At 40.7% G+C, this 26,242-nt stretch overlaps 2 protein-coding genes across 2 annotated transcripts; one reads left to right on the top strand and one right to left on the bottom strand.

The window, feature by feature from the left end:
- Positions 1-4,406: 4,406 nt before the first annotated feature.
- LOC148816267 (uncharacterized) lies at positions 4,407-11,103 on the top strand. Its single transcript, XM_088940596.1, has 2 exons — positions 4,407-4,442; positions 8,829-11,103. The coding sequence occupies exon 2, from the start codon at positions 8,867-8,869 to the stop codon at positions 10,178-10,180; it is 1,314 nt and encodes a 437-aa protein (XP_088796722.1). The 5' UTR covers positions 4,407-4,442; positions 8,829-8,866; the 3' UTR covers positions 10,181-11,103.
- A 5,083-nt stretch (positions 11,104-16,186) lies between these two features.
- LOC148816266 (uncharacterized) lies at positions 16,187-18,681 on the bottom strand. Its single transcript, XM_088940568.1, has one exon. It carries the CDS (start codon positions 18,640-18,642, stop codon positions 17,329-17,331), a length of 1,314 nt encoding a protein of 437 aa, XP_088796694.1. The 5' UTR covers positions 18,643-18,681; the 3' UTR covers positions 16,187-17,328.
- Positions 18,682-26,242: the final 7,561 nt, after the last annotated feature.

Below are 26,242 nucleotides of genomic sequence, written 5' to 3'. Positions count from 1 at the left end.
TTAGAAATCACCGCAAAAGGTGGGGAATTTACCCTCGTTAAACAGGCACTGTGTGTGGGCTGGTTTAACTCTCTGCGAGGCTGTGGAGTGTCTAAAGGAGGGAACTGCCCGAACGCTGCTAAAAATCCAGCTTCGAGTCGCCGCTGCCTTCTAGGTGCCTGTGAAAAGTGTAAATGCTTTTCTTTGTCCTTTCTTTGCCAGAGCAGCAGATGCACTGTTGTTTGCGGTCTGTTAACCCAGAGCAGACAAGAGCAGGACGGGGGTTTGCACGCAGAGGTGACGTTTTCAGGCCTGGGCTGTTTGGCCCTGGAGGAGACAGTTCACCCAATTCCAAAATCTCACGGGAGACGCTTAGGATCACACATTTAAGTGTATATTTAAATTGTAAAAAATTGTAATAAAAGGCCCGTGACATTACCGTAATAATCCCTGTAATTTAACTGTGACTGGAGGGGCGGCTATCATGCTGCTGCGTGCGGAGCAGCTCGGCACGCTGGGGAATGCGCGTCACGACAGCGTGAAAGGACCCTTCAAGTGGAGACCAGGTGCCAGTGGAGGGGCTGCCTCATTATCCTTCACATGCTGAAATGTCGACCTTGCGGACTTGGCGTGAGAGAAGACCCCGAGCTGCTCTGGCCACAGGTAGTTAAGGGCAACTGACCTACCTGTTGCAGCAGGCGCTTTGCCTGCAATCATGCTGGCACAGTAGTTCTTTTCTTATTGCAATAAACCGACAGTTACAGTGTTAGGATACTTCTTATTTATAGCGCAGAAACCTAAGTAAATCGTTGTACTTTGTACTTTGGTTTAGGTAGTTTGTCTCTGCACCGGGAAGCTCGTAATACAAGTGTAATTAAAATCTATTTCGTTATTTTATGCACTTTTAATTTTTAGCTTTAAGGGTCTTTCATATATTAAATCAGTTAATTTTTGGGTTAGACCTGCGGTACAGTATGTTTAACAGCGTGTTGCTATAAATGTCCTAATAGATCATCGCTGGAGCTTGAGTGCGGGTGGGTACACTACACAGTACTGGTACAACATGCTCGCATCTACTCCGGTAACAAAGCCAGTTTGAGTATCATTGACGCCGACGATGCCCGTCATTAATATCGTCATTTATGAAGCTCTCAACGAGTCCACACGTGGAAGCCATCTTGCTTCACACGGCCAAATCTGTATGTACCTGACCTAAGTATTTAAGAAGTAGGCTGTTTCTAAAAGGAAAGGCACAGCTGCAGGTTTAGGATTGATCAGTTGTTTAGTTTAATTTCTTCCACACGAGCCTTGTTTTTGGAAGAGCGGGTCAGCCCATTACAGGCGTGGCGACGTTAATTTCTTTATAATCAAACCGTTATTGTGCGTGACCGCAATTGAGAAGAGAAAGTTCGCCCAATTCTCCCTCCCAAACGAACCCTTTTCTCTGTAACCTCTGTCATACTAATGGGATAAAGCACACGAACACGACTTTTCCCTCGTCTGCTGCGAGGTCCTCGAACAGAGAAGGAAAGGAAGCAGTTGGACCGAGGCGCGGGCGCGGCTCAGCCCAGGAACAATCGGCTTCTTGTCCTTAATTACCTGCCGCCCTTGTTGAATCCTGGAAATGACGGTTTTCGGAGAACCACCGAACGATTTCAACAAAGATCACATCTACGTATTTCGAGGAACCACAGTAAGGGTTCGTACCTAAAGGAAAATCGCGGATGTATTCGAATTGACACAGCAGGACGAGTTGCGCTTCCGAACGCGACGTTCTGTGTTCTGGGCCGGATTATAGGCCCTGTGGTCAAAGCATTTGTATAGGTGTATCGATTTCCATGGTCTGACAGGTGATCAGAATTACCTGGACATTGTTTTCGGATAGTTTATCCTTGCTATATATATATAAGAAGGATATACATAGGATATATATATATAAGAAGGTCAAGTATTGTCACAGTTCCTTTGGTTTTCGTAGTGTAGGCCCTGGCCACAGTGCCCTCTGTATAATACTGCCCCGTCTGTGGTGTATTTCTAAAATGGACCATTTGAACTCGATATTTTACAATTTGTTTTTAAGAAAGAGGAAATGGTTCGACTAAAATGAGTAAATTATATACTCATACGGGTCATTCGATCACATGTTGAATAGATAACAATTATTTTAAATATGTTGGAACAAAATATTTTGAGCATTGAACACTGCTCTAAAATTCCAAAATTATAACCTTCAATCAATGCGTAATTATGTTCAGGATTATACCGTAAAGAATTGATTAACAATTAGTACGTACAGTCAGTTTACATTTAATATTGTCGGAAAAAATCGAGTTTTTTTCAGCATGAAAGAATAACCCAACTCCAAATGGGTTAAAAGACGGAGCAATATTTAGACGAAATGTATTACTTAAAACAATAGAGGCCGTAAAAGGCATTTGATTGTAGTATTGGTAGTTTATGAATTAATTGCAAATATAATTTAATTAACGTTGTCCTGGCGTGATCCATGAAAAGACATCTAGTCGTAGAGCATGTAATTAAATGATGTTATGCAGAATTACTGGGTATTAACGGCGTCGATAGCGTGACATCGAAGCGACCTTTACGGTACCATAAAACAGTCCGGAACACGCAATTCCGAACACCCAGATAGGGATATAATTGCATACAATATCCACCTGAGAGCAATTTTAAAAGACTAATGAGTTTTAAATATGCGTTGCGGGCCGGAATCCATTTTGCCTTAAAACTGCTCGGGACTTACAGTTCCAAGGTACCAATCAAGTTCAGAAATTTGCATTTTTATTATTTTGTAACAGTATATGCATATGCTCTTAAGAGGGGAGAGAGTAACATTTGTAATAAATATTTTCATGACAATAACACTTGTTTTACTTTCTGGTGGATTGGTACAGTACATAATAAATGTGCATTAAAACAAATCTTACGACAGCGCTTAAAAAAAATCACTTTCAACTGAACTCTTTGGATATCTAAAGTTGACGTCCAAAACTGTACGTGAGAGCAGCTGGGACAAAAGGTTACAGCAACCACTGCCTTCGTAGCGCAGTGGTGCAGAAATGATCAAACGCTCGGTTAGGAGCTAGGGAGATGATGTCTGTTAGTGTCTGTTAAAAACGAGAGTTCACTATGAAGTTACTGGAAACCCAGTGTTAACGACAGAAAGCGCTGGAGCGATATCCTGGCAGGCACGGAGACCAGCAGCAGTGGGAGCGCCCCCCCGGCGAAAAAGACAGTGCCCGACGAACTCGGGATTGGACAGTTCTTCAATGCTTGTGCGATCAATGCAAGTGTTCAAATAAATGTGCACAAGAAATAAAAAACAAGTCATTTATTCCTTTATCGGACTGTTTAGGTAATGTCCCCTCTTTTGTAATGTTGCTTATGGCTGTGTTTCTACGTTGCGTATCAACGAGGGACTATATTCTCTGGCGGAGGAACGTAAACAGCTTAATTTCTGTGTTAAATGTTTTTTTTTAATTAAAATTAATTCTATACAGCAATCTCATATTTGGAAACCGTTTTATAAAAGCAACTCTATAACAGCACAAGCTGTTGCTTTTTTCAAAATGTATTAACACTGCCCCCTATGTTGCCGTCGGTAGAAGAACATGTTCCAACTTTTCCAAAGGTGATAATACAAAGACCGTTACTGATATCAAATGAACAGTTCTGTATTTACTGTATATAATGCGTAATACACGTATTATACACCGTACACACTCCAGTAGTAAAAGTGCATAAAGCTTATCCTCACAGAATTGCGTACACATAAATGCAGCATACCGTAGAAAATGAATTGCCGATGCGTTCATTTATGCGTCTAAACTACCTCCTTATGTCTCTGTATGATATATAAACGAACATTAAAAAGCCACTGTGATACGCCATATGATTAGACTCGCAGAACTTGTACCCGTTTGTTTCTTGGCTAGTTACAGTTGATAGTGTATCCCACAGGTAGTTCATACGCCATCTGGAGTATTTTAGGATACAATTCTTCCATTAAAAATTAATCATTACATACATGCATTGTATACACAGGCGAGAAAGTCATAGGTAATTATTAATGTCGGTCTTTATATTAGTCCAAAACCGTAATTCAAAAGCTCTTAAGATTCAGAGCCCCCTTTAGTTCCTGTTGGGTAGAACAACAGCAGCTTAATCATTTGTACTGCGCTGAGCACGGGATCAGACGGGCTGCCTTCAGCGCTCATTTTGTTGCAATTGAGCACACAGCTGGGGACGACCCAGAAACAGTGTCAGCAACGAGTTTCCGCACAGAATCAGGAAGGTCTTCACAATTTACCCGACGTCTCGTGGGTGCGTGACCTAGTGACGATTGCGGACAAAAGTCTGGCTGAGTCTGCGCAGCTTTCCGTTAGTTTCGGGTCTTCAAGGCAGCCAGAATCGTGAAGAAACAAGGAACGGAAATGATTATGGTAAATACTGTGTAGTGCAGTAAAAAGTACTATATTTTATAAACAAACATACTTGAGTAAAAGTAACCCTCAAAATAAATCGCTTCAGAACAGTACCAGATATCAAAAACTACTTATTGTGCTGAATTGTTTTTTTTCCAGGTAATATTCGGGCGAGATCAAGGGGGTCTTACGCACCGCTATCCTGTAACATAATTGCGCCACAAGTGAGGAAGGGCGTTTAATTTACCTCTGTCAGTGTTGGATTAAAATCACTAGACGGGTTTTGTGTACATTTATTGCCAATATATTTTGTTCACATCAATTTTTTTGTTTCAAAGGTATTTGGTATATTATGCCGTTTATGCCAAGAATGTGGTGGTTATTTTTTGGTATACTTACATTATGTTTAACGGTATGTTACCGTAAATGTTCTAATAGACAAATATCTGGACGTGGGCTGGTGTACATTATTTAAATATACTCGCGTCTACATCGTTAAACATACTTTTATTTGAAATAACCTTTTTAACTCCATTTTAATAAACGTAAACTACAGTATCGTCATTCCGGATGTTCGCAACATGTGCGGCAGTTGTTCAAAACCGAAAGCATTAGTTTCGTTAAAAAATACACAGTATGAACCGCTTTTCACAAAACGATGTTCGACGATGATTCTTAAGATTTGTTATAGTAGATAATTTTTTATCATACGGCCAAATCTGTACATGTAATTGACCTGAATATTTAATAAGTAAAAAAAATCAGCGCTTTTTAGAATTTATCTGTAATCTTAGGGTTTTGTTTTTAGAAGAGCAGGCCAAAGAATTAAAGGCACGTCGACGTTAAATTCGTTATAACAAAATAACTGCGTAACCTCTACTGATAAAGGAGAGGTATTACTAAAACAGAAGGGAAATTGGATAGTATTTGAGGATAATAGCCACATAAGAACCATTGTACTTTGTCTCGATGTTTTACAGGTTTTTAAAAGGGGGGATCCCCCCCCCCCCCCAATAATATTGAAATTAATTCGACCTCTGTACGATCGAACGATAAATAAACTTTGTTATACTGCTCTGGTCAATATGTAAAAATAGTCTCAGTGATGTGAAATATTAACAGTTACACTCTGTAATAATGTAATAATAATGTATAATTGTTACAGCGTGGAAAAAATAACCCAGTTCCGAATGGGGTGTGGACTGGAAAGGTGTTTAATTAAACGAGGTGTATTACTAAACCAGAAGGGAAAGTGTGGATGGTATCTGAGGATAATATTTTCAGTATAAGAACCGGTCATGATTCTGAAAATGCAAAGAAGATCAAATTTAATGATGTCCTGCAGAATTACCGGATAAACACAGTTACGATTAGAACATTAATTGGTCTTTCAAGGTACATTTTAGGTATATCCATATATTTCAAAGGTACATCCACCTTTTCCAGGCTATGTAAGTGTAAGCAATTAATAATAATAATAATAATAATAAAAATATTACATTTTAAGGGCATTAATTGAAGATTGGTCTGTCCTTTCATTGTACCGACTTAGTGCAGTACACTACCGTACAGTCATAAGAAAGGAAATGTGTACGAGACATGGTTGTACAGCTGAATTAGAGCCTGTTTAGTGAAACGTACAGCACTATAACCTTTCTAAGAACCGTTACTGAGGAGAATTTCCTCCATGTAGCCCGTTTGAAAGGAGGTAATTGATCCAAGAATCTCATCCGGTTTCTTGACATTAAACAGGGTATCGGCTTCAACAACTTGACTTTAGCCATTGGGTAAAAAAGTACCTCCTATTATTAAAATGCACATCCCTGTAGTTCCCAACTGTGTTCTGTAGTTTGGGGTTCACTGTTCATTCTAAAGAAATCTTTTCTGTTGACTTTGTTGATGCATTTGAGGATTTTCAAACATTCGTATCGGAGCCCGTTCTTCCTGGCAATGTGCGAGTAATCAAACCTTCACCTCAGTCTCAGTTCAAGCTCCGCGGTTTGATGTTCATTCGGAGAGCAGATTAAAATTAACTCGTCTGCTATTTTATAGTCCGTCCGGATCGCATATTTTCAGCGTCGTTTGATTTTTAATCGTCTCTGAGTTTGTCCTGTAATTCGGCATCATGGCATGCCATTTCGATGGTCTTTTCAGAGTTCCGGGTCTTTTAATGTTCCAGAAATGCTGCTCTGGAATTGAGCGGGTTACTTACAAGTTTATTCGTAACTAATTCTAGAATGGACATATGACACTCAGCGCGTTTTACTTTTACAGTAATTATCACAGGATATTTAAACTCATTTATTTAAATAATGTTTGGCCTTTGACTCGGTATCGAAGAAACATTTCTTTTTTAGCCACAATTCAGCGGTGACGTGTGCTCCGTGTCTTATTTTCTCACTGTGAAATCAAACCTGTTTCATTGTATCTCTCCTCGTTTAATTATATCTTTAGGTGAGCTGATAATTCAGAAATACGTCTCTGCAAAACGTGAGAGTCTTTTAGCATTCTGTTTTAAACGAACACCGCACATTTCGAAACAAACAGTTCCAAATACTTTGACTATAATTTAATCTTATTCTTTTGTTGAGTCTAAGGTCTAGGTATATACTGAATGTAGTATTTTTAAAAATCTGACATTGCAACAAAAAAGAGAGTTCGTTTCTGTCATATGGAAAAGGAACTTGGAACAGCAGTTTTAATTAGCGAGATGTGAAAGAGACACACCGGCATTTGGTAATTAAGTTAATTCGGTAATTAACCTTCTGCGCACGACGTGGCACAATGTTAGAAAGAAACTGAGGTTAATTCCGCGCTACCTAAACAGTTCTGTCTTGACAAGGTAGAAATGGCTAGTGTCCTGAATTCTTGTGCTCAGGACAGACAGATCATAGCAGTTGCCTGTTTTGCGGTCTAGATTTATCGATCGTATCTCAGCAAGAAGTCCGATGTGATGCCCGCCTGTCTCATGATTGCGTACTTCAGTCTTTCTTTGGACGGTAAACCGCCGCCTCCCGCGCTCTCGGGTCTTTTCCCAAGCTGCCTAAACTGCTCGTATCGCCTTGACAGAAGGGAAAAAAAACTCTTGGTACTCCCGCCCGGAGTAGTCGTTGCAGTGCTGCGAAGCAATTTCTCACCTGGGGCCGTCAGATTTAGGTAGAGCTCTATTAAATAGTGGATGTTATTATTTTAATTACTGCACAAATGTAGTACTTCTAACATGCCTCAGAGATGCTTTATAGTTCTTAAACTTTACTGCAGCCTGCACCCCTTTGCTTCTCAAAATAATTTCTTCCGTTTCTTGTCAAAAACCGTGATGGTAATTTGGTTCTGATGATCCTCTCAAATCCTTTACAAGTCGAATTAATGAATAGTTAGGATGACATTTTAATAGGCTGTGCAATGTAGATAAGAAACAAGCAGAGACCAGGAGCTAGGTTTGAGAGCCCAGTTCTCGGGCTGTATATTTTCAGTTCATGTGGAGAGAGAATTAATTTTTTTGAAGTATCTATTTACTGTGGAATCAACTCCACTCTTAGCTTATGTCAAGATTAATAATAATTCCTTACATTTACAAAGCAGTGTCCTACCCCCAAAAAATTCTAAGCCCACAACTGTTCAGGCCCAGAGAGGAACTATCATGGGAAACTGAAGACCAGGTAGTCAGGAACTTGGTTTAGCATCTCACTTAGAGTTCACCTACTGCACAGTGTTCCCTGTAGCCATACTGGGGTATTGGATTGAATATTCTTGTCCAGAGGTAAGAGTGCCACCAACTAGTCCAGTATCACCACTGACAGCAGCAACCTGGATTGCCTCAGATCTCTCATCACAGGGCTAACCTTTCCCAGTAAACACACATATCAGTAATCCCAGTCCCACTTCTGCTTCCTGAGTTGCTTCAGCCCTTAGGTGGAATCCGATAAGGATGCCTGACGAATACCTGCTCGATTATTATTATAGCTCTGAAGAGTAAAAAATGGGAAGCACTTGAATTGCAAACATCCCAGTCAGTAAGTCACAACGAAATTAATGTCCATATCTTTGAGAATTAAGTCCTACAATAAGTTAATATACTTGATTGAATATTCTTATAAGTTATTATTTTTTAAAATTGATTAAAGATCAATGGTGAAGACCAGCCTGATACATGGTGGCCACACCCACAGAACACAACAGTTTGGGGTCTAGAAGGGTGTTCAACTTCTATTTCTCTTTTCTAAAACAATGACAGCAGTTCAGTAACTGACAGCAGGTGTCGGACCCCAGACCAGACGACACTGCGCTGCAGTGCTGCCCTTGTGTGTAAAAATCCTAGATGAAGCAAGTGCTGCCCTTACAAGCCCCATCAACACACCTCATTCACTCAGGAGTCTCTGACCCTCTGTTTCTGTTCTGCTTCAGGTATCGGCTCCGACCACTGATCTGGACAGGTGAAAAATATGCAAATTCCAATGGTAGGGAAACACTGGTTGCTGGCTGTTCTTGCACCGCTTGTCATAGGTCTGTTATGGCTGAGTTACAATCGATGTAGTTTAAGACCAGTAAATTTCCCTGCACCAGGCCCAAAACATTCCCTTCCTTGTCCAAAATATCTGCTTGAGGAAACTATTTACCCAATCAAGGATACAAAACACTTCATTGTTTCTGCCTATGAAGATCACAGAGAAAAGAGACTGACTCATGTTATAGGGATAGTTCTCCGAAACAGCCTTGAGCCACTTTCCTGTATTTTCTGCTGTGAAAATGGCAACACTTTCCAGACCAGGGCACAGGTAAACATCCATACAGACCATTTCGGATTCCCTTTTGCAACTACAGACCTGCTGTGTGAAGAGAATCCTGAGTGCAATGCTTCACACGTCACTATCGAAAGGGAAGAAAGGAAGAGAGGAGGGAGACTCTTTCTGCCCATACGGAACCGGGAGAAGACCGAGGGTGACTTCCCTTATGAGTTCACAGTCTGCATCTCCAACCTGTTTGACGACTACAACAATGTCCTGCAGTTCATACAGACCATGGAGGTGTACAAGATCCTGGGAATACAGAAGGTGACCATCTACAACACCAGCTGTGGGCCACAGATGGATAAGGTTCTGCATTACTACTCAGAGGAGGGACTCTTGGAGGTGGTGCCGTGGCCCATAACAAAATTCCTCAATCCGTCCCATGGCTGGAATTTTGCAGAGCACAAGGGAGACCTGCACTACTATGGACAGCTGACTACACTCAACGACTGCATCTACAGAAACATGTACAAGTCCAAGTACCTGCTCCTCAATGACATGGACGAGATCATAATGCCCTACAAGCATGGCAGGCTGCATGAGCTCATGGGAAACCTCTCTGCTCAGAACCCCAAGGTGGGAGTCTTTGTGGTGGAGAACCACATCTTCCCCAAGACCATGTTCGATGACAACAAGACGTTTGACCTACCCCTCTGGAGAGAGGTGCCAGGAATCAACATACTGGAGCACATCTACAGGGAACCAGTCAGGAAGAATGTTTTTAACCCCACCAAACTGATCATCAACCCCAGGCAGGTGGTGCAGACATCTGTGCATTCTGTGCTAAAAACTTATGGGGAAACTTTCAGGATCCCCCCAGATGTGTGCAGAATAATACACGTCCGTCTGCCACTTCAGGGTCACCTTACTAAAGAACAGCTGCTTGTGGACACCAAGCTGTGGGACTATCAACAGGAGCTAGTGCCAAAGATTAATAATGTCATACACAAGTCAGGGATACTGAAGTGAAAATGATCAAGATATTAGAACAGGAATCTTCACTACTGGTCCAGCACAATCCATTCCAGTATGCACTACAGGGTACTATTTGTAAACAATCTAAATCACAGTTTTACAACACTTAAATTTCAAGATTTAAGCACATTTTAAGCAAGTAATTAGTTCACTGAAGAAGACTCTGATCCTTAAAGTTAGTAGGTATTTGCTGATGAGATGATCTCCAAAACATTTAATTTAACAAACCAGCTGCACCTGCTCACACCTGAATTGTTCTACATGTTTAGTAGCTGATGGTTAAATTGTTAACCTGCTGGATGTGGCACCAGCTGGAAACACCTGGAATAGGGACACTGCATTATCAATGGGACTGCATTGCATTAATGCAATCAAGGGAAAACCTCTATCATTTTTTTTATTATTTTAAGTTTAAAATATTTTGGGCATCAGTACGTAAACTCTAATTCTAGGGTAGCTATGATTTTTTTCTGCCATTTTAGGTGAATCTAATTCTTTCCTTATTATCTATATTGTGCTGTTTAATACTGTACATATACACCATTTACTATATCTCTTCTCCAGTCTGTGGTGAACTCCCACAGTGATTTGTTGTCTCTCTCAAATCCAGGTCAGATTTCACTTTGAAATCAAGTATTTGATGTTTCAAATGCTGAATGTTAAGAGGCTCAGGAAAAATTGAATTTTATTCTGTTGCAGCTGTATCTTACCATTTGTGTTTACAATATACTGTAAGACTTGAAACTTTCTGATGCACTCCTAAAGCCATGTTAACCTGATAGCCCCTCAGCAGTGACCTCACTGACTGTGACCTTACTTTTGAAAAACACTGTTTTGTGGTCTTTTATATAGATTCTACTGTATTCTACATGTTTTTTGTCTCCAGTGTTACAAATTAAAAGTCAATCTCAAAGGTAAATATTTGAGTGGTGCTCCCAGATTTACTTTTTTGAAGTGAGGAAAATACATCTAAAACCAAAGATGAAACGGGAGGCGATGTTTTTGTTTTAAATGAATTAGAATTGGGATTCTCTTTAAACCTTTTGTACTAATTGTTTAATTATATTTAAATGTGAAAAGTTGTTTGTTAGCACTGCTGCATTACAGTCTTTAGTCTTGGGTTCAATTTGGAACTGGTGACTCTTCTGTGTGGAGGATGCATGGTCTCCTGTGTTTACTTCGGTTTCTTTCCATCTAAAAAAAACAGCTGGTTAGGGTAACTTGTCTCTAACTTGTGTGTGGGTCCACGCTGTGCCTTCTGGGATAGGCCCCAGATTCAGAACCAGTAATATGTGCCTTACAGAATGGAAACAATATTCCCCTCTTACCAGCTGAACTGTGCCTTTGTGCCATCGGGATATTGGATTCTGGAAGTTGGCTCCCTGTCGCTCACTCTCCTCGGTCTTGCTGCAGCACTTTCTAATCTGACAAGACGTTGCAGGCAAATACAGTCCATCAACGACAGGCCATGATACAAGACACCGTGAGTCATGACATCTTTCCAATAGCGAGTGGGATATTCAGGTGTGATCCTGAGCAGAACTCTAGTCCAGTCACTACAGCTCTCCACGTGCAGTGATTGATAGTAGCCTGACAGACCTGATTAGCTCTGCATTGATCTAGTCCTGTGGGCTCTTCCAGATGTGAACAGCAGGACAGCACCTGTCCTCTTACTGCTACTGTAACAGAGGCTTTGTTGCCGCGTGAGAATGCGATGGTTATGCTATGGATGCCCTATTCTCCAGACTTGAGCCCCAGTGACATCAGTGGGATGATGTACAGTATGAGCTCTCGGTCTCGGGGACAAATGAACAGCTATGGTTGCTCAGGCTGTACAAAAGTAAACTTACAGGTTGTATTGCATTTTTATTTTAATAAAATTCTGATAATGACAAAGCCTAATGAATTTTTATGTATGTCGTGGTTTTAATAAAAAAAAACGTATTTTCCTGTTTCCTGATAACTTAATCATTTTCTTAGCGTTATAAGTGATATTTATCCTGATATTTTGCTCTGAGTAAATGAAAGAATCTGGTTATAGGTGATGTGCGTTTCTTTCACAAGACCTGCCAATTCAGTCCGAGGTTGGCTGGAGCAGCGGTAAAAGAATATAAATTTTAGTGTTATGACTTGCCCTATAAACTGATCTCGAAATGTTTTCTGAAGAACTGAGCACATCTGGCGACAGTTTAAAAAAGCTAAACCCCTTAAATGTCTTTACTGCACGAATACTTTCATCGACTACATTGAATACAATTAAATTACTAATTTAATAATGATTACATTAATTGCACTTTCATCGAATCGGAGGCAGTTATAATGTAACTTACTTCATGATATCAGTTTGACTTAAGTGACGACATAAGTCCTGCTCAATTACCGATTAATAAGTTATGTTGATTGGTCCCGTTTAATCACATCACTCGTATTAAATGTTTTTGTGTGTGTGTGATTAATGTCACTAATATCCGCACCTCTTTATAAAGCTCGCTGGGGCTGCCAGACTGCTGTCAAGACACACTATTCGCAGACGGGTTTCACCTAGTGCATCTGAGCAGATGACCATAGTGCAAATGCTCACAGTTAATCGTAATGTTTAATTGCTTGAAAAACGAAATATTTTGTTTTTATTTCAGAAACTACCAGAAGATTAGAACTTCTGTCCAAACCTTTACTGGAAATGCAAACTGAATGCATCGCCTTTTAAGAAAAAAAAAACACCGTGATTAACACAGCGTTACAAATTCTTTGTTGTGTCGTATTTCTAATTTCTGTTGTTTCTTTTAATACATTTTTTGCTTCAAAACATAAGCCTTATCGAATAGGATTGTGCAGCCTAGAACAAATTAAATATGTTTTAATAATTATCATCCTATCCTCAGCAGAGTACATTTTAAAAAAAGGGATTTTCTTAAAAGGGTGCACTTTGTTTAGAGATTTTTAAAATAAAATTGTCTCTTACCTCGGTACAGTACATGACTTCCTGTGCGTCGCTTGAGGGTCTGTATCTACGACGCCACGTTTGTTACATTTAAACACAGCCGTCTGTAGCGATACTGTCGATACACTTTTTTTTTTGTTTGTTTGTTTGGGTTTTTTACTTTTAAAAACTGCCGGTTAATAACCGGGGCGACTTGTTGCTCGACGGGCGGTGGGCGAGCGGAGCCGCTTCAGGGCGGGAAAACGGCCGCAGCTCGAGCCTCCTCGGCTCGTGACAAATCCGTTATAGGACCCTGGCGGGGCACGCGCTACCGAGCGGTAAGTTTAAAACCTGTTTGAACACTTATAACTGTGTTTATAAACACACACACACACATATATATATAGACAACACTACACTATATACAACACTGGAGGATGAAATTAAGCGTGTTACTGCGCTGTGATGGAGTTAGCGTATTGAATGTTCCTGTACTATCTACGACGTTTGATGCCTTCTAATATCATCGTCAAAAATATTCAGAAATCGTACAGTCCTTTAAAACCGTTACGGTTGTCGCCGATGGTGTCGATGTGCGGTGCTGGAGCAGTTATAATCTGCAAAGTCTCTCTTCCCACACTGGGAACGTACAGTTTTCCCGTCCTGCGTGATGTTCGGTAGTAGTCATACAGTAGTGTGGGGATGTCGTTAAGGGAAATGCACAGTTTACACAGTTTTGACATTTAATTGCATACTGTAACGCATACGGCCGGCATTAGAGGTGGTGCGGGCGTTACAATGCGTTTACAGCAACGATAAAAGCTACAAAAAGGCTTTGAAGGGTTTACAGGAAACTACCAGATATCACCTGGACCAGGACTAAAACGACCGGGGATGACTCTGTATGCAGATGGCGTCGAGTTGCGTGTTACTGTCCCTGCAGCTGCGTCTTTCTGCGGAGCCGGGAGGGGCCGAGCCATCAGTAAGGGAAAAAAAAAAAGATATATCGAGGGAAGATTTACAGTTCGTGCGCACGAAATAACTACATCGTTCCCTCGTTTTCTTTCATTCGTGCGCACGAAATCGTGTTTTCTTGGTCAACAACGAAGCCGATCGGTTCTCCTACTGTGCAGTATGTCTGCATATCGCCGTCAGCAGAGCCCTTTAAACCTGGGAATCCTCTTCAGTCCCCGCTTGTCGACAGTGTGTTCAAGAGTAGCCAAAACGCCCTCATAACTCATCCCCACAGCAAAAATAAAACGAAATCAATTAATCTCTAGCCATTACCCTAATCTGCAGCAGTGTCAGTCAGCCTTTACTGTAGTGATATACAGTAAAGACGCGGTAACGTGTTCGCTGGTGTTTGATAGTAGCGCTGGCAGGAGCCGGGGATAATAATACTGGCGTTTTAGAAGATTTCTACTGTCTGTGCGACTACCGTGACACAGGAAACGAAGGACAGAGTAAGAAAACGTTATTCCGTGCGCACGACTGAAAGAAAACGAGGGGACGATTTCGTTATTCCGTGCGCACGCATTGTAAATCGTTCCCTCGAACTAACTTCATTTTTCGTACTCATGGTCCCTCCCGGGCTCCGTATCTTTCTGTAGTCTCCTGATAGACACCGAACTTACATTAGCATGAGTTAATTACCCTTAACCTTGTTGCTATCAATCATCAGTTACCATTTGCACTCACAACTGTGCCTGACAAGTTCACGTATCCGGGTATTATTTGAATTTAATTTTACGCAATTATTCAAATATGTCCAACAAGATTTTGCTCGTTTGTCCTCTCTGACTTTATCATTAGATGGCCGTATTAACATTGAGATGACCACAGTTCACAAAATGTTGTATATTGTATCGTGTTGTATAAAAAACTATAAAACTATTTCCGCTTGTTCAAAGAGCGCTTCCTAAATTCAGAGTTGGATTTTTCCCCCCCCAGAGACTTACACACTCAGGGTATTTGGAGCTGCTAAACGTCCTGTTTTACCAACAGGAAGCCAATATTTGCAGTACTACTGTTGTGTATTTAGGTTAAGTGAGACAAAGGGGCTGTAAGAAAGTCAGATCTGATTACCTGAGTTCTGATTTGTCCGTTTCGTTAGGCAGGACCCTCCCACCTGTTGTGAAAAGTAGCCTAAAGGTCCCGATTTCGCCTGTAACCATACAAGGGCAAGCGTTCTCAAATCTGACATTGAGAGTGCAGACAGAGTGAGAGGCGTGACAGAGAGACCTCCCCGTGGTGTGAAATAGAGTGATACAATCTATATATGCACATACACCACCTTCAGAAAAGGCCCAGTTGTCCCGAGTCCGATGCCAAGCAGTCGCACAGTACTTACCCATCGTGATATTACATGGCCAGGAGAGCCCAGGATGGTCCGGCATAATAACTCTAATATTAAATGCTTAATTGTCAAGAGTTCCAACTGATTTTGTTTGATTTGATCTCATTCCAAGCAGGGCATTTTGGAGGACAATTTATAGCTATGTAAAAATGCAAACATGAGAAAACAAGGCTGTCATTTTGGAGGCCTCACATTCACTCAACCCTGAATTAACTAAACGTATTTTGGAGCATGACCTTGACATGACTCTCTATTCAGCTGTCAAGCAGACTTTATCGACAAAAGGGGGAAATTTGAAAGTTGTTCTGGATGACACAGTGGCAGGAGTACGTGGTCTGGTAGGGGAGTCATTCAAGGTGGCGACCTGGCTGTAGCAGAGCAGCGCAGGGGCTGAGGTGCAAGAGGACCTTTCAGGACAGGACTTCCACCACAGCCTGGCCTGTGCCGTAAGGCGGAGCCCTCTGCATAAGGGCTCTAGTAGGTGAATGCTGTGCTCCACAAGGCCCAGTTCTGCACAGTTCCACTGCCTGAACAACCTGCAACATGTTGTTGTAATTCTTGAGCATAACTGAAATACACACAGAGACAATTTATAACTATTTAAAAAAAAAACACACCAAGATTGGAAAGTACGTGTCAAGTGACAAGGATCCCACAGGCCTGACACTGGCCTCATTCTTTTGTATTCAGTGGAATAAATCAACACTGCAAGTGAAAGGAACTAGATTAAGCAATTTATTGTCATTTCCTGATAAGAGACAAATAATTACAGAGAGATTAAGCAAGAGATCTGAGCACCAAATAAAACTTTACATTTCTTTTTTAAGTCCTTGTGTACCCTCTTTGTGCCTCTGTCCACCTGCTTCTCTTGGCAACAAGCTTGTCTCCCTTGAATCCTTCCGGACTTCTCCCACACTTCCAAACCCCGACAGAGAACGTTAATAAACTCTATTGTGTGATCATCAGAAGCTCCACAAAAAAAGCATGCTGTTTGGGTAGGTACTCACCCAGAGTGAGTAAGATGATGGCCGACATACTGTCCAGGTGTTAGAGGATGGTGCTTACACCCGTCCGTAGTCCAGCAGAACTAAAGGCACTTTGGAAGATTGGAGATGGAATTGGCCCACTGCTCCTTGTGGTTCTTCATCAGAAGACTGGGATACCCCAGCACACACCACGTCATCGGGCGCTACGTAGCAGTCCTCCTGCAGTGCCTCATGAGAATTGAAGATAACAATGATAACTGTGTCCCTGACCGCTGAGGATAATGCGATTTGGTCTCCACTGGCCTTAAGGGATAGGTGCCTGTAAGTCATCAGTGATGCCTGCTTTCCCTTTCAGAGAACCAAGGATTTGATTATGACTGAATTTAACAGATTTAACGTTTTTCAGCACTTTGTGTCAATTACAAAGGCATCTAACAGTTTCATTAAACATTTGTTTCAGTTATGGTTTTGATATTCAATGTTGTTTTTAAGTAGGTGAATGAGATTGACAGTGAGTCGCTGTGGGGGTTTAAAACTTTGAATCAGAGAAGAGCTGGGTTGTGCATCTATTAAATAGCACATTGTAGGTAGAAGACCAGAAATGAAACAGGAAAAAAATCTTCTCTCACAATTGGCTTGTTATTATGTTTTAAGTAATGATTACTATCAAATCTAAAACTATCAACAGGGCATGATGGTCAACAAAAATGTATAGCTCTCAAGGACCAAAACTGTTATTGTACAAATTTCTTGCTCAATTACTGTACATGTGTTCCCTATCTTGCAAAAACAGTTATTTGGAGAGACCTATAAAGCATACTGGACTGGCAATATCCTGGACCGGTAGTGAAGATCCCTGCTCTTATTGTGTTGGTCTTTTTCACTTCAGTATCCCTGACTTGTGTATGACATTATTAATCTTTGGCACTAGCTCCTGTTGATAGTCCCACAGCTTGGTGTCCACAAGCAGCTGTTCTTTAGTAAGGTGACCCTGAAGTGGCACACGGACGTGTATTATTCTGCACACATCTGGGGGGATCCTGAAAGTTTCCCCGTAAGTTTTTAACACAGAATGCACAGATGTCTGCACCACCTTCCTGGGGTTGATGATCAGTTTGGTGGGGTTAAAAACATTCTTCCTGACTGGTTCCCTGTAGATGTGCTCCAGTATGTTGATTCCTGGCACCTCTCTCCAGAGGGGTAGGTCAAACGTCTTGTTGTCATCGAACATGGTCTTGGGGAAGATGTGGTTCTCCACCACAAAGACTCCCACCTTGGGGTTCTGAGCAGAGAGGTTTCCCATGAGCTCATGCAGCCTGCCATGCTTGTAGGGCATTATGATCTCGTCCATGTCATTGAGGAGCAGGTACTTGGACTTGTACATGTTTCTGTAGATGCAGTCGTTGAGTGTAGTCAGCTGTCCATAGTAGTGCAGGTCTCCCTTGTGCTCTGCAAAATTCCAGCCATGGGACGGATTGAGGAATTTTGTTATGGGCCATGGCACCACCTCCAAGAGTCCCTCCTCTGAGTAGTAATGCAGAACCTTATCCATCTGTGGCCCACAGCTGGTGTTGTAGATGGTCACCTTCTGTATTCCCAGGATCTTGTACACCTCCATGGTCTGTATGAACTGCAGGACATTGTTGTAGTCGCCAAACAGGTTGGAGATGCAGACTGTGAACTCATAAGGGAAGTCACCCTCGGTCTTCTCCCGGTTCCGTATGGGCAGAAAGAGTCTCCCTCCTCTCTTCCTTTCTTCCCTTTCGATAGTGACGTGTGAAGCATTGCACTCAGGATTCTCTTCACACAGCAGGTCTGTAGTTGCAAAAGGGAATCCGAAATGGTCTGTATGGATGTTTACCTGTGCCCTGGTCTGGAAAGTGTTGCCATTTTCACAGCAGAAAATACAGGAAAGTGGCTCAAGGCTGTTTCGGAGAACTATCCCTATAACATGAGTCAGTCTCTTTTCTCTGTGATCTTCATAGGCAGAAACAATGAAGTGTTTTGTATCCTTGATTGGGTAAATAGTTTCCTCAAGCAGATATTTTGGACAAGGAAGGGAATGTTTTGGACCTGGTACCAGGAAATGAACTGGTCTTAACGTGTGTTGATTGTAACTCAACCACACCAGACCTATGACAAGCAGTGCAAGAACAGCCAGTAACCAGTGTTTCACTGCCATTGGAATTTGCATATTTTTCACCTGTCCAGATCAGTGGTCGGAGCTGATACCTGTAGCAGAACAGAAACAGAGGGTCAGAGACTCCTGAGTGAATGAGGTGTGTTGATGGGGTTTGTAGGGGCAGCATGTTCTTCATCTAGGATTTTTACACACAAGGGCAGCACTGCAGCGCAGTGTCGTCTGGTCTGGGGTCCGACACCTGCTGTCAGTTACTGAACTGCCGTCATTGTTTTAGAAAAGAGAAATAGAAGTTGAACACCCTTCTAAACATCAAACTGTTGTGTGTTGTATGGGTATGGCTTGTACCTTGTTTTGGTCTGTTTTCAGTAACCCCTTCTGTGCTCACAGGTGAGACTACTTTAAAGTTCAGTATTTAATGCCTGTTGTGGCTGAATTGAGTAGCAGACCCGTGATTATTACACTCTTGCCCTGGGTCAGCTTGTGGTAGCGACCCATAAAACCTACAGCACTGCAGCCATGCAGGACCAGGGCCGGGCACCTCAAATTCTAGTCATTAGACTATGTGAAACAGCTACAGATGGGAATAAAAACAGGTTAAAAAAGTGAAAACTGCTCGATAAGTTTGGAGTGTTGTCAGAACCAGCTAATTATAATCAACCATAAATAAAAAAGTGGATTTTAAGTCTTGATTCTCTTGCATACTGTAACTGGGAATCTGACTAGGTGCTCAATCTAATGTGTATCTTGTTAGAATTTGACTTGAGTTTGGGGAAACTATTCCTTTCGATGAGAACAGGAGAAATTTGAAATCCATCCTATGTTGGACAAGAGGGTTAGTGCAGAAACCCTTCTTTGAGAACGCAGACGGAGAGATCAGTGTGATCATGGCCATCTGAGGTGAAATGAGAAACTATGGGCTTGGAAAAATGTCCTCGATATATGAAGGTACAGATATGAATGCTACATTCCCCACAATGATGGTCTTATCGAGATGTGATATCCATTGTAAAAATGTAGCATTCATATGAGTACCTTCATATATCAAGGACACTAACCATGCCCTCCAACTTTATGGAGACTACGTTTTGGAGTCCTTTGCAGCCTATGCATGCTGACACAACTACCCACCTGAACTATGAAAATATTGTGTTTGGTCTTAAGTTTCTTTTTGGCTTTAGACCATGACACAATGCACAATGCACTATTGTGCACTATGTAGCTATTTGACAATGGGTGCATTGTGTCTAGGGGAAAAAACAGTTCATAATTATTCTTTTTGGTTTGATTATCGTAGGCTTTCCTACACACGTCTCCAAACATACACTATAATGATTAAACAGGGACTTATTTGGAATCAACAGTGAAACCAGACAAGACAAACGGGAAATGCAGGGAATCACATTGGAAAACAGACTGCACTTCACTCTGAAGGTTGTTCGTTTCTGCAACAAGCTATCCAGCCATTTTGTTGACGCCGATACCTTTCTGCTTTCACGAAATTACTGGATGAGATCACATCGTCAGTCAAATAGCTACTAATAACTAAACAACCTGCAGCAGATGGGTCGACCTTTTTATCCTTCTTGTTTGTAGCTTTTCATATGTTCCTCGTTCATCCTGAAATACTGAATGGTAAATTCAATGAGCTTCTTTTATTAATAATAAAATCCCCCAAGGAACAATCTAGCTGTTAAATACCTACAAATTGGTTTTTAAATGTGTGATCTGCAATTATTTTTGTTACACCTACCTGATATGGGCAAATTACATTACGTGTTTTTACAGCTATGAGCCCTGTAACTGAACACAGGGGAGAGCGAGGAGAAGCCAGACTCCTTTGACCCACTAGGCTTGTAACACACCACAGGCATCACAAACCCGTACAAGAGGTTCGGTACCAACTGAGCTATCACCAGCAAGCAGGAGCAGCAGCTGTAGGGCTGGCTGTGTGGCCCCGGCTGACCAGTCCTGCCCTGCCCTTAGTGGTGCTCAGCCTGTTGTGTGCTGCCATTTGCAGAAACCCAGTCACAATCGGTTCATGACATATCTGAGGCTCGAACCCGGGATCCCACACTCCACTTGTGCATGGGCAAATGCCTTTCCCAGTAGAGCCACTCATGAGGCCCCTCATACCTACAGTCTTGATCACACACAAAATGACTAAACTCAGTAAAAACCCCCCTGTACGATTAAGATCTTTTCTATGAATAGGACTACTGTTTCCTAGGCAAATAATGACAATGCTTTGAAACATGTTTTGAGCTTAAGGTATGGAGCCAGCATGTACCATGTTTTTTTTACTATTTCATGATAATAAGTATGTTTTAGTCTCAATGCATACTCCCTATTGCTGTTCTGTGCTCTGACATTAATCAAATGACACCAATTATCATTATTACCTCATTCTTTAAATCAGATCATCATCCTGTGCAAGTATTTTGAAAGTACTATAAAAAAAATCTATATAAACTGACTAGGGTACTGACTAATATTTCTCTATAAAGTGTTCCTATCAGCAAATTGTTATACATCTGTTAAAAGTTGACAAACATTTTTAAAATCACAAATGATAAAAATTGCTTAGTAATCCAAATTTGTAAGATAAAGTCACAAGCCATATTTAAGCGAGAAACAATGCTACAACACCTCTCACGCTAAAAAACTCTTATTGAAGTATCAGTACTGTTTCATGTTATCTTTAAATTTAAAAATCCATTTCAAATTAATCTTTATACACACTGTATTAACAAAACTAGATATAATAGCAGAAACTATTGCTATCCTATGTAACTAAAGATAAGTATCCTACACAAAAATGAATTCAAATACAGTATATAAATCAACCTTAATATTGGAATAAAGTCAAAACGGTACATTTACACTTATAATATCAAGCAGCATTAATGCTACCATGAGGGATGTCCTCAATTCACAGAGAGCTGGTAATCAAAATATCTGTTTCTATTAAATATTTGACTTCAGTACAAATATTAAAGAGACCAGTAGTATCCTGAGTCATGCCATACAGTACATTATCCATATGTACATAGATATAGCTCAATGAATGATCCCAAACTTGGAATAATTAACCCTCCTGCTGAATCAGAGATGGATTTATGATTCTACAATCAATATAAATATAAAAAACAATATATCACAGAAATTTCTGGGTATTTTTTAAACAAGACAAATCTTTATTATTTAAAAGCTGATGCTTAATTTCTCCTTAAAGGACATGTTGTAATTCTTCTTGAAATTTAAAAAAAAAATAAAAGATACACTTTTATACAAATGGTATAAAAAGTATAAAATCGGGGTGCTTTATATTTGTTTTGCTGTACTACAGTAACAATCCCTTCATCGGCAGATCGCATTGTAATATCAGAAACATTTCAAACTACAGATAAAACTCTTATGTTTGCTCTCCAACAAACGAGAGTAAGAATTTTTATTGATTATTAATCGGATCCTAACTTTTCTTCCTAAAACGGGTCAAACGTTTACAGAAAGTATGCCAGAGACAGTAAATGCTGATTTCGCTCTCAGTTTTGAGGTTATATCGTCCTTATGGAAGAACTTTGCTATTTCAATACTTATTGCAAACTGTTGAGCGCTGAGAAAAATGACAAAAGACGAACCTTTAGGCAATAGAGAAGAATGAGTTCATCAATATCCAGCTTCTCCTTCGAGCTCGATTGGGTCCTGTGTGTCTTTCAGTGCCGTCTGTCAGGATTGTGATTGTGATCTTGATTTACGTCCTGATTCTTTAATTAAAAAGAGGAGGAGAAAGGGAAAGCCGACCCAATCTCCTATGTGCCTACCAGTGATGACTCACTGTTGTGCTCCTGAGAAGGAAAGGTGAATTCTCGTGTAAATCATCTTAACAATATAGTCAAACAAATGTCTCTTCCATTCTCACAGTTCCGGGACTTGTGAATCTGTGTACTTCATATTTCTTTTTTGTTGTGCTAAGTAACTAAGTAATAATACCTTAATTGGCATCTGGTATTGTAATCTCAGAAACATTTGAGACTGCAGATAAATCTCTATATTTGCTCCCCAACAGTGTAGATTATTATAAGTAATTATTATTTATTAATGAAATCATAATTTTTCCTGTCTAAAACAGATCAAAACATCTTCAAAAAGACCACAAGAGGCCAGAAATGTTGATCTTGCTCATAGTTTTGAGGTTCTTCTGTTTGGTAAATCCAGCAAATGGATCAACACTGGTAAAACTGACAAATAATAAACCTTTAGGCGATAGAGAAGATCGAGTCAGTTAATGCTGTACCTGGATATCGATCACCTGCGTCTCCGCTGAGCTGGATTGTGTCCTGTGTATCTTTCAGCGCCGCATTTCCAGAACTGCGATCTTGTGTCAGCCTGTTGAAGTTCTTGCGATCTGCGTCCTGAGTCTTCGATTGGAAAGAGGAGGGTGAGGAGAAGGAGGACCTGTCTCCTCCCAGTGGTTACCCGTTGTTGTGCTGCTCAGGAAGAAAACTTTTTTCTCAGCTTAGTGTAAATCTTACCAACAGTATAGGCAAACAAATCTCCATTAAATATGTTCAAGTAGGGCGTCGGCAGGCGTGGGACGCAAAGGAACAGGCAAAGGTCTGTTCCATGCTGAAACGAAGAGACGCATCTTGGCTGTGGACACCTGAAGAAGCCAAAACATTGTCCTTTTCTTTTCAGCATTGAACAGACCTTTACCTGTTCTCTGAAATTTGTGCAGTTTCAGGACCCATAGATCCTGCAGGAGTGGGTTGTACAGGAACTTAGATTTAAGTGAATAGACGCCTACATTAAATCACATCATTTCCTCCGGCAGAAATGTATTTTACTGGATATGCTGTAAATTGGCCACCTCGTATCACTGCTAAACCTCCTGTATGATGAACATCACGAGGCTGACTGGCTAAATGATGAATCATTGCGGCCAACTGGTCTGTAGATGGTTAAGTTCTGTTTTGGTTCATGACAGTTCCCGGGTTTCACATCTGCCCTAACTGCAGTGTGTGGAACATGAGTGATTGGACCTCTGCAGGCCACTTTTACCCTTGTTTTTCAGATTTCAATTTCATAGGAGTTATTTAATAAGCTGCACCCTGTATTTGCAATGTTTCTTAGCATTCCAAGGTGTTATTTACCTTAGGTCTACAGCACAATAGGCTACAACAGGCAATAGGCTAAGACACTCAGTATTTGGTTATACCTTTTTTGAAGTGATTGGAATAATTAGTTAATTAGGAAAACCTTATATACGTCTGAGTAAGTAAATCATTATGTTAATTGCTCAGGAGACTGCTCAGAATATTAAAAAAAGTCTAGATGGTATACTTCTTTGAAAAATGAGCAATCCAAGTAACAAAACAAATAAGGAACATGTATGCTATTTGCACTTAATTCTCTACCCAAATCTCATTCATAACTGGAACAAAAACCCATAGACTTTGGGAGCTGGAGGGCTAGATTGGTAAGTTCAGAGGTAAAGTTTTATCTGTTATTTCATGCATTGCAAACATTCGTTGTTTGTGTTTGCCTCTCCTGCTTTCTTAGAAATGACAGCTTCCATCACACATTTCTAAAAGTGTGCAGCAGAGCCCCAGACTGAACCAGCAGCAATACAGTAACGCACACATGCCTGTAGGGACAGGTAACAGGGAGTAATATACTGCAGCTGCAGCAGCTACCTGTACTGTATATGCAGCTGGATTAGAGGGATACTACCTCAGTACTGGGAAAATCATCAGTCGGATTTTATAAAGTGGAGCATTTGTTAGGGATCAATGCCTAAAACCTTGACAAGAGTGTGATTGTGAAGAATGTATTGCTACAGTATATAGTTTTTTTTTCCATCTCAGGTCCTATTTAATATACAACCATGTAGCCCTTCTCCTGTTCTAAGGTTTAAACTCCCACAGAGTATTTAATTCCGCTGTCATTTTTCTGCGTATTTTTGCAAAAGTAGAATGTGAAAATGACAGGTAACATTCCTGGAATGAATAGTTTCTTTGTCCTTTGTGTTTGCCTTTTATAACTGCTATTATACAGTCCATCTGAAGACAAACATTTAGTGTTTCAACATTCAAATGATCTGTTAGAGGCTGGACTGTGCCAGCGCATTGTTATTCACCGTCTCGGGTGGTGACACGCAATGATTTCTAACCTAATAACACGTTAAATGTAAATCTATAAATGTAGTCTGTCAATAATGGACTGGGATCTGGGAGGTCTTGAGTTCCAAAACCTTGCCCGGAATGATAGGGAGAGCCATGTGTGATGGTCTGGACAGGACTGTCCTATCACTGCAAACCTCCACTTTCAATGAAGGATAGCAACCTCATGTCCAGGACTTCTATGTCCTGCTCAAGTGACCAGTCTGTCCTTCATAAAAAAAATGGACACAGCAGCGTAGCTTCTAGCTTCAGGATGGGGGACGATGTTGAAGAAGCAATTAAAGATTGTGTATAAGCTGTGATTTCCCACTGTTAAACTGACATATCCCTTGTTAATCTGCTGACAAGTAGGTTTTTGTGAGACTTACTGTAGTTATCAGTATCTCAGGGTGCTACAGAACAATGTTATACTGTTGTATAAAACAAAGTGTATTTAATTGTTGGACAGAATTTACAGCATAGCCTTATCATGAAAACTATGAAATCCCTGAGTATTCTGTACTCCTTTTCAGACCTTTCAGTCTTCAGAACTTTCCAAAGCCACTCTCCCCTCCATGGGGAAAGAGTTCGACTGAGGAAGCCCTTCTCCTGAACCTCACCTTATCCTTTCATTGGAGACTCTTCCATGTGGAGTCATGAACAGGATCTTTAATCGGAGCCAGAAGGATTTCCCCAAGATATCTCAAACCTAAGGCTGAATATGTTTACCACCCTGGTAGACTAGGTTAGCATGACTGGGACATTTCCTGAAACTGATGGAGAAAAAGAATTGTAAGGAGTCTGAGCTGGGGGAATTGGTTGACATACAATATACATCAGGATAAAAAAGAAGTCCACAACGTACTGTGGCCTCTGGTGATGACTTTACTCCTTTTCAGAGAACCGAGTTTGCAAAGACAATGTCGGTTTTGAAGAGCAGAACATAGCTGGTGATAATGTGTTTATTGCACTAGTGTTTTCATCATCTCGGAGGCAGTAATAATGTAATTGAGATTTTATACTTGACTTGAGGTGTTAGGAGTTCAGTGCAGCTCAATTAGTGTTTGGTAAATTGTGTTGAGTCGTCCCATTTTATCACTTGAATTAATTTTGTTCTTTTCATGTATCATGCTTGTTTTGTTTGTAATTAATATCACATATTTATGCTTTTTTTTACAAAGCATGCTAGAGTGATTTCTCTCTCTCCCTCTAAGAAAGACTTTAATTGCTGTTGGACGAGACTACTGTTCCCATGGACACTCTATCCATAGAGTAGTTTTAAACATGCGGCTAAATAGATTCTCGTCTGGGAGGGGCAGCTGAGTTTCGGCTGGGGTAAGCAATGTTTGCACTTTCAAGATTGATTACCTTGCATATAAGGTTTTGAACAATGGTTATGATGTTGCTGTATTTATGTAGCTGTCATTAAGCTATGAGGCAAGTAAACTAAAAAAATAGCTCTCCAAGTTTTGGCGAGGTTATACAGTACACCA

The sequence above is a fragment of the Atractosteus spatula genome, chromosome 23, assembly GCF_055471065.1.
Source record: "Atractosteus spatula isolate fAtrSpa1 chromosome 23, fAtrSpa1.hap1, whole genome shotgun sequence".
In the NCBI taxonomy this organism is placed as follows: domain Eukaryota; kingdom Metazoa; phylum Chordata; class Actinopteri; order Semionotiformes; family Lepisosteidae; genus Atractosteus; species Atractosteus spatula.
The sequence above is the reverse complement of the archived record's forward strand: the minus strand, read 5'-3'. Positions and strand labels throughout refer to the sequence as shown.